The sequence below is a fragment of the Penaeus japonicus genome, unplaced genomic scaffold (assembly GCF_977035675.1).
Source record: "Penaeus japonicus unplaced genomic scaffold, GWHDUDI00000001_assembly GWHDUDI00000042, whole genome shotgun sequence".
Taxonomy (NCBI): domain Eukaryota; kingdom Metazoa; phylum Arthropoda; class Malacostraca; order Decapoda; family Penaeidae; genus Penaeus; species Penaeus japonicus.
The window spans coordinates 7,796,574-7,806,245 of record NW_028234444.1 but is presented as its reverse complement, the minus strand read 5'-3'; the positions used below and the strand labels follow the sequence as shown (position 1 = coordinate 7,806,245).

The 9,672-nt window shown below is 41.0% G+C and overlaps 1 protein-coding gene across 1 annotated transcript in view; it reads left to right on the top strand.

Annotated features, from left to right (window-relative positions):
- LOC122266621 (vitellogenin) overlaps nt 1-7,603 on the top strand; it is a 10,295-nt gene extending 2,692 nt beyond the window's left edge. Inside the window, exons 6-15 of the mRNA XM_086535059.1 lie at nt 1-1,619; nt 1,731-2,021; nt 2,114-2,277; nt 2,388-2,989; nt 3,121-3,502; nt 3,662-4,336; nt 4,592-5,119; nt 5,519-5,894; nt 6,066-6,343; nt 6,467-7,603. The exon at nt 1-1,619 is cut by the window's left edge and continues 124 nt beyond it. Coding sequence (XP_086391185.1) covers nt 1-1,619; nt 1,731-2,021; nt 2,114-2,277; nt 2,388-2,989; nt 3,121-3,502; nt 3,662-4,336; nt 4,592-5,119; nt 5,519-5,894; nt 6,066-6,343; nt 6,467-7,456 — 5,905 coding nt within the window. The 3' untranslated portion in view covers nt 7,457-7,603. The remainder of the gene's footprint in view (nt 1,620-1,730; nt 2,022-2,113; nt 2,278-2,387; nt 2,990-3,120; nt 3,503-3,661; nt 4,337-4,591; nt 5,120-5,518; nt 5,895-6,065; nt 6,344-6,466) is intronic.
- The last annotated feature ends 2,069 nt before the right edge of the window (nt 7,604-9,672 follow it).

Genomic DNA, 9,672 nt, shown 5'->3' with positions numbered 1-9,672 from the left:
ATTCTCTCGAAATGTAGAAATGTCTTACCATGCCCCTGCCTTTGGCATGGGTGCCGACCTGGAATCTAACATCATCTATGCTCCCGGATCTTTCATTCCTCGTGCTGTCAATCTGAACATGAAAGCAGCTGTGGATGAGACTCACATGGACTTAGCAGAGATTGGTGCACGTTTTGAAGGAATTGATTCCATCATTGAAGAACTCTTTGGCCCAGAAGGATACCTCCGAAAAGCAACATTTGGAAAGATTATGCAAGACATTACAGGTTTTGCAGAAGAGAAAGGCCTTAAGGTTATGGAACACATCAAGCAAACTCTGAGGACCAAGCGATCCATCGATTCTTCTGTTATTTCGGACTTCTTTGGCAAACTGTATGGTGAGGGCAGATCACATACCCATGCTGAGGTATTCGCCCGAATCATGGGACACGAGATTACTTATGCAGATGTCGCCGAAAGCCTCAAAGGTGTCACAGCTGACACACTCATTGAGACCTTCTTCTCTTTCTTTGAAGAATCCTTGGAACAAATGAAGGGTCTAAACCTCAACACAGCAAGGACTGCTCAACTTTACATGGATTATTCACTGCCAACCATTCAGGGCACACCACTCAAACTCAAATTAGCTGGAACCGCCGTTGCTGGCCTTAAGATGGAAGGCGACTTCAACATCGCCCAAATCCTCTCTGACCCTGGCAATTTGCAGACCGGCATCAAACTCTTCCCAGCTCTCTCTGTACAAGCCACTGGTTTTGTGGGCTTTGAGTGCCGCTTAACTAGGGTAGGAATCGAGATGGAGAACACTATTTCAAGTGCCACTGGAGCCTCTATCAACATCAGAACAACAGAGAACAAGAAAATCCAGATGGAGTTGGAAATACCAGAGAAGATGGAACTCCTCAACATCAAGGCTGAGACCTATCTTGTCAAAGCTGTAGGAAAGAAGCTGACGAAGATTACTCCTCCCACTGTCAGAGACGTAAGGGTTACACATGCAGCTTGCCTTAATGCTGTTGAGCCAGTGCTTGGCATCAAGGTGTGCTACAACATTAACATGCCTGATGTCTTCCGTGCTAATGGCCTGCCACTTGGTGAACCAGCTATTGCCAAGTTGTATATTGAGAAAGCAGACCCTTCCATGAGAGGTTACTTAATGACTGCTGCAATCAAGAACAAAAAAGGTAATAAATTCATCAAATTGAATGTAGAAGCAGCTGGTGCCACAACACCAAGGAGAGCAGAAATGACCCTGTCCTACACCAAGGAAGAAGGATCCCACATCGTTTCTGCCAAACTTGATTCTTCCAGCATTGCTGCAGGAGTGTGGACCACTCTCACCAACGAGGAAGGACACAAGGCAATGGAGACTTACGTCAAGTTCGATTATGGTCAGATTGCCATTTCCCGCGGCATTAAACTGGACATGATTGTGAAGGAAGAAAGTGCAGGAAAGGAGTTTGAGGTCAATGTGTTCAGCGGTCGCAGCAGGAGATTCACCCCAGAATCTCACATTGTGGAAGCTAAATTCATTAAGAAAACCAATGGGCCTGAAGTCAATGTGGATGTGATTTGTAGGACCAGAAATGCTCTAGCCCAGTACTTCGACTTAAATATTGAAGGTATGTAAGGACTGTGAAGTGGAAAGTTTGAAGTGAGAGTTTCCTTTTATTTGATTTTTTAGGACTGTAGTAGTATGTATGTAGACTAGTTCTATTGGTTCTACTTTTCAGTTGGAGCTGATTTCATGGAATTTTCTCCTGAGGGTGTGTATCCAGCAAGATATATCCCAAAGGTCAGCATTCTTCTGCCTGTAGCACTACGAAAGATGGAAGTCCATGCTAATACTGTAGCCTGGAAATTGGCATCATACATTCGTGAAGGAAGTCAGTCTGGCGAAAGTCGTGAACTCATTTCTGCATTCAAACTTTCAAAGGGAAGAAATGATATCATCTATGTACAGGCTACTCATAAAATTGAAGGAACACTCCCACAAAATATTGTCATCGAAAATGAAGCAACAGGTAATGTGTTCATCTGATTCTCCTCTAACCTTTACAATTGAGCTGAAATAGACCTGTGTTTGATATTAATTTTCTCCTTTTCTCTTCCATAGTTGAAGTTGGTAGATCATCATACAGAGCAATGTATGATATCTTCTATCATCCTGAAAAAATGGGTGCTTCTGTTGAAGTGTTCCGAACAGCAGGAAATGAGAAGGTTGCGGAAATGGAAGCAATTTACGAAAATACAGGAGAAAAGTATTATACTAAATTCTTGGTAAGATTAAAAGTTTTGTTTAAGGCTTAATTTGTGTGTGTAACTGTAGCAGTTGGAACTTTTTTTAGAATTAGCATTTGCATATGAAATGACAATGATACTTGTTTCAGGTGGAGGCTCCTGGCTACATTCGCCCAGTTAGAATTGAAGCCACAGCTGAAGAAGAAACAGGAGGACGCTATGCATTGGAATCCGCCATCAAATATGGAGAGCGCACAGTCTTTGAAGTTACTGGACCAGTTATGGCTCGTTTCACCTCCAAGACTGCCAAACTACAAGCCAACATCAAGCTTAGTGCAATGGCAAGTGAGCCCTACATCATTGGTGCCAACTTTGTGTTTGGCAACAAGAAGCAGATGATTGCCATGGAAATCAAAGAGCGAGAAGAACCAGTCTTTGGTGTTGAATGGAAAATGGTACAAGAAAGTGCTGAGAAGACCACTCTAAGCATAGCATTTGTGCTTCCTGCCCTCATCGAGAACAAGGTCGATGCTGTCATTACGGAAGACCTTGTCCATGTTAGCTTCAACAACCTGGTTCTGCCCAAGACTTCGTACCGTCGTCGGGTCAAGGGTTTCGCTGATGTCAACATTGGAGAGAAGAGGGCAAACGTGGAATTTTCCTGGGATGCTGATAAATCTCCCGAGAAGAAGTTGGTAGTAGATGCAAGTCTAATAAGCAGTCCTTCCAACCCTGGCCATGCTGAGATCCAGTAAGTTTCCAAGTTCTAGATTTCATTTCCGATATAAATTATCAGTCTTACTAGAATTGCTCCGGCTATCATATTATATGTCTGTATATATTATATGTCTTTCCTTTTTCTAATCACAATTTTCTATACAGCGGGAACATTGTTATTGCTGGTGAGCCCTACCACATGAAACTGATTCTGACCGCCACAAACCTACTAGAGTACATGGAAGGGGAAAACGGATTCAAGCTATTACTGACTACCCCTTCTCAAAAGACGATTGTCCTTGGAGCTTCTTGCGATGTCCAGCTGGAGGGAACTACTACTAAAGTCGTTTCCGTCATTGAATACAAGAACATGGAGAATAAGGAATACAAATATACAAGTGTTATTGCTCTGGAGAAGCTTGGTGGCCCATATAATTATGTTGTAAAAGCCAAGGTAATTTACAAACAACCTGAAACACAAGAAATTATGCTAGAAACAGAGGTAAAACATCAGTGGACTCCAGAAGAACATCTTGTAGCGTTCAAGGTATGTAAGATTAAATGCCATTATACTTATCAAGTAAACCCACTCCATATCATTAAATTTCCATTCATTCAGATTTAAGGATTTACTTCACAAAATCAGTAAAACAATATCTTAAACATATGAGAAAAATCTACAATAGTTTTATGTTTCCATTCACAGGTGGGTGCTAAGGCTCCAGTGCTGAAGATGCCTCTCATGATTGCGTTCTCCATTCACAATACACGTGGCTCGTTTGTTGGATTCTGCAAGATCGAAAGAAATACTCCATCCAATGTCTTTGAATGGAAAATACAGATGACTCCCGAAGGAGGAATCGAGGTTGTTGAAGCTGGTTTGGACATAAAAGCCATCAACGAAGTTTTGAAGATAGTGCATGCTGTTGTTACTTTCGAGGAGGAAGGATATCAAGCTTATGGTCAGGAGACGGCAAAATACCAGTACCGTTTCACACGCCCATCACCCACAACTTACATCATGCAGATGAGGACTCCAACACGTACCATCGAGGGCAGAGCTAAACTATCACCAAGGGAATCTGGAATCAAGTTCTACCCCAATAAGGGCAAAGCTGAAGCCAAATACGAAGTTGGATACAAGGCTAACCACCAGGGAAGCTGGGGACAACATGCATCCAATATAGAAGTCCGAATGAACCATCCAACTCTTCCCAAACCCATCATGGTCGCTGCTCATTACACAGCTATTGGAGAAACAATCAAGGGAACAATCGAACTGGACATTTTCCCTGAAGAAGAAAACAAGATTACTGGTACACTGGAGACGCAGAGAATTTCGGAAAATGCTATCAGGGTAGAAGTCTTCCTCACTGGAAAGGTAAACACACGACTATCAAAACTTCTATTAGAACATTTCACACAGACTGATACCACACCTCAACAGTACTTTGGCATAAATTTACAGCATATATATTTCATACTTAATACTCTGTCAGTAGGATTGAAAAAATGTTGGTTGTCATACAGAATTAAGAATCTTAAAGTCTCAACAAAATTATGGTAGAGTTGCCACAAAGGCATTCAATCCTTGGCATTCATTTTTTAATTTCAATAAATATCGGTTGTTTTACAGATTTTGCAAGTGAACCCTAAGGCAATCGTCACTGTCGCTTATGCACCGGAAACATTTGCTTTGGACGTAGTGTTCCACAAGACTCCATCCACAGCACCAGTCTTCGCCCTTGCTGCAAAGTATGACAAGACTTCAGCTCACAATGCAGCTGCCACATTTACAGTTGAGATGGAACAGCGACCTGTCTTTGAAATAACTGCAGTGGCAGAACCCGAGGAAGAAGTCACCTGCAACGGTATCAGAATAAAGGCTATTGCAAATGCACCTGCTTTTGGAAAATACAACATCTTCTCCAAGATGTGCAAGCCCGCCTTCATTGAGCTAACCACAATGAGACACGGCGGAGAAAAGGAATACACTGCCAGGCTCGGCCTCCGGTACCCTGATACTGCTGAAGCTGGTGTGTATGTGGCAAGTGGCAGAGCTGAGGAGATTCGCGGTGTTGCTGTAGCTGCTGTGAAGTTGGCTTCTCCCACAATGCTCAAGGTTGAGATGGCTTATGGACCAGAAGAGGCACAGGTTCTAATGGTGAGTCTAAACATGCTTTTCATGTCTATAAGAAAGGCATAATGGTTTCTACAATTTCAGTTTCATCCTTAAATCTTATACTAGAATTAGTTTAATGCCTTGTTATATATTTTCAGCATAAATGATAAACATAATACTGTCACTTTGTGTATATGTATGTATGTGTATCTATACGTGTGTGTATGTATGATATATATATATACATATATATATATATATATATATATATATATATATATATATATATATATATATATATATATACATACACACGCATATGTATGTATGTATTTATATACATATAGACATATATATGTATATATATGTATATATATATATATGTGTGTGTGTGTTTGTGTGTGTAAACAATTTTGGAGTAAAATATTGTCTGATCTACAGAATGAAATGACAGAAGAATATGAGAAAGCTGCCGTGCTATTCAAGTCAGTTGTTATGGAGGTTGTCCACTTCCTTGAGGAAGAAGCTTCTGCAAAGGGCATTCACTTCCCTTCATCTCAATTAGTCACCCTACTGGGAGTCGCCAAGGAGGAAATTGAAGAGATCTATCGAGATATTCTCTCGGATGCCAGAATCTTCGACACTGAAATTATTCGTGACATCCTAGCAAGTCCTGTGGTGTCCTTCGTGCCTCGTGTCTACTTTGGTGTATGGTCAGAGATAGTTCTCCTTCAACACCAACTTTCTGTCAACATCATCCAAGCAATAGAGAGATTCCAGGGTGAATTTGAAGGCATTACTGAAATCATAATGGAAAGTGAGTTATTACGCCACTGCAAGTTACGATGGAAAAGGAATTATTCTCCATCTTGTTTATGCAATTTCATGACAATTATTCTTATTTAAATTCATAGACATTCATCTACCATTGCATCATTAAAGTGATTACCATAGCTTTAGAACTGACATGATCATCTTCAATTTTCAGTTGTGATGGAAGCAACACGAATGGCAGAAACTGGAGAGGTACCCAAAGTACTATTAGATGTACTTGAACAAATCAGAGCCTCCAAAGTGTTCAGGATTGTCAAGAGAGAAGTGTACGAAATTTTAGAAGAATATCCTGAGGAGTATGAGGCCATTACACACGTTGTTGGCAACGTGATGGCAATGCTCGAGCGAGATGTTGAGATTGTCCGTGTTGGCCTCATGAAGATGCCAGCTGTTCAGAGAATCATTGACTACATAATGAACCACTTCCACTCGGTATGTGTTAGGAAATGTCATATCAAGATGTATATTGTAGTTTCTGGGACAAGATATGAGACAGCTAAAGATCCCTTTCATTGTATGTTCTTTTATTCATGTTTGTTACTTTCTTTCCCACAGAAACAAGTATTTGCTGTGGAAGCTGAAAGAGTTGTCAGCCTCATTCTCAACGAGCTCCTTCACGTTTCAATTGAAAGAGAAGGCAACGGCATTGAAGTCCAAATTCCCCTTCATCGACCCTTGTATTCCCTGACACAAGTAGCACAGGAAGCAGTGCCCAACCCTATCACAATGCTGGAGAACCTCATATTTGCGTACCTGGAATACATTCCCATTCCCGTCGAACATGCAATCTGGGCATACTACAACTTCATCCCGCGATACATAACAGACGTGCTGCCACCCTACCCACGAACAGCCATGGTAGTTGGAGGTAGTGAGATCCTCACCTTTGACGGCCTTGTTGTGCGAGCACCTCGTTCCCCCTGCAAGGTTCTTCTGGCTGCTCACGGCTCCCACCGCCTCATGATGTCCCATCCACAGCCCTCAGGCCCACCACAGCTTGAGCTCAACACACCAGCAGCCAGTGTCGTCATCAAGCCTGACTTTGAAGTCCTTGTTGATGGTCGTCCACTCACGGGATCCCAACAAACTATCGGAAACATTAGGATTGTCAACGCAGCTAAACACATTGAGGTGGGATGTCCCCTCATGAAGGTGGTCGTTGCTAAGACAGGCCAGGTCGTAGCAGTTGAAGCTTCAGGTTGGACCTATGGACGCGTAGCAGGGCTACTGGGTCCCAACACCGGAGAAATTGCTGATGACCGTCTCATGCCCACCGGTGTACAAGCCTCCAGCCCCCGCGAGTTGGTATCTGCTTGGCAGGAAGACCAAGGGTGCTCCACCCCTGAGGTTCCTCGTAGTGAGACCACAGTAGCTCGCCTAATTCAGTGTCAAACATTGCTGGGGATTCGCTCAAGGTGTAACCCAGTGGTTCAGCCACAGCCATTCATTAACATGTGCCACGCTGCCCGCAATGCTTACGACGCCGCCCATGCCTACAGAACCATCTGTGCCCTGAGAGGGGTGGAGGAGTTTTTCCTCTTGTAAACATACCCATTTGCATGTTTGCATTTGCCTAAAACGTTGACGACTCATTCAGATTTGAATATGCTTATAGATGTTACTGTATATTTTGTTACGTCAATGCATCAGAAAATAGACAAAAAAATAGATCATTAATAAAATTGCAACCAACTAATTATTTCCTTATCATCCATTCAAAGCTTATGTAGTAATAGGAACATGTCATCTACGTACAAAACTAGAATTTACACAACTTAAGAACACAATAAATGATAGTAAATCGAAAGATGTGCTTATGTTTAATTTGATGAAAATAAATGATCCAAGCATCTATGCTCAGACAAAAAGGAGAATCGGGACAGGGAAAGGCCAAATATATCGAACAAACAAACCCGCTGGGGAAAAGACGTCAAACAGGAGTAGGAGGCCATTACACTAACTTATCCAGTTCAAACAACCAGCCACCGACACAGGTAAACATTGCAACGTCCCGACTACTACAGTACAACATCACAGGAGATGAAAATACAGTAATCGTTAAGAGAGACAGCTTGTATAGACCTTATAGAAGATGATTGGGAAATTGTGAGATTAACAATTCTTTTACGGGATCTCATAAGGTAAAAGGCCCGAAAATATGCAATAATTGGAATATATATATATATATATATATATATATATATATATTTATGTATTTATATACATGTATGTATATATATATCAATATATATATATATATATATATATATATATATATATATATATATATATATATATATATATATATATATATATATAGATAGATAGATACACACACACATACACACATACGTATTTATCATCAACAGCCTGTATCATCTTACCGTAGGATATATGTGTAGTGATAAGGAAACTAAACATTGGCTACTTCAGACACTTGAGCGCGATTGTTAAACATGATTAAATAAAAAGCTCATTCTTCAATCGTCGCCTGCTCGCTTATACACCCATATATATATGTATATATATATATATATATATATATATATATATATATATATATATATATATATATATATATATATATATATATATATATATATATATATATATGCCCATTCTCACATGTGTAGACCGGAAGGTCGTGAGATAGATCGGTGGATACAAAGATCTCCTAATAACATGCGAGACTAACTCAAACGTGCTATTGGAGATTAATGGTACCTCCGGACTAAAATTACTCCTCCCACCATGGACAAGGCCGCCAGGTGGGGGTATCAGGCCACACACCTCTTAAATATGATTTCCCAGTCAAGACAATGGCCCTCATTCCCCGGAAGCGAAGGAGCCCCTGGTCACGGCGGCAGTCAGATCGGCTCCCTAGCGGAGGGTGCTAAGAATATCTGCTTATACCCAGGCCGCCTAAAGATGATGAACTTATGTACATACAACGTAAGGACCCTGAGAACAGAATCCGATCGTTTGACACTGCTTGAGGAACTTTCATTTATTAAATGGGATATTGTAGGACTTTCTGAAGTTAGGAGACTAGGCGAAGAGCAGAAATTACTAAATGATGGGCACTTATTATACTGGCGAGGTAAACCCTTGGATAGCAAACAAGAATCAGGAGTAGGTTTCTTAGTTCACAAGCGACTTGAAAAGAATGTTAGGGAATTCTACAGTGTGAGCGAAAGAGTGGTTTCTGTAATACTGAAACTAAACAACAGATATAGCCTAAAAATTATCCAAGTGTACGCTCCTACCAGCAGTCATAGTGATGAGGAGATAGAGAGCTTCTATGAAGATGTGCAAGCAGCTACCAATAGAGCAAAAACCCATTTTACCGTGATTATGGGGGATTTTAATGCCAAGATAGGAATAAGGGAAGATGGAGAAATATCGGTTGGGAAACAAGGAATAGGCACCAGAAATGAGAGAAGGCAAAGGCTGATAGAATTCGCCGAAGCTCGATCCCTTAAAATTATGAATACACTTTTCGAAAAGAGACCTGGGAGGAAATGGACATGGAAATCACCATCCAGCATTAAAAACGAAATTGACTTCATAATCACCAATAAGCGTGATATTGTACAAGATATTAACGGAAGCTGCACTTGAAATAGGGGATAAAGACGAAAAAGAAAAGTTCAGTAAGCTTTCGGTAAAGACAAAAAAGGCTTATGAAACAGTGTAGGGACATGAAAATAACATCAATCATAGTGAAAAACCAAATGTATGCAGTAAAGAAACCCAACGGA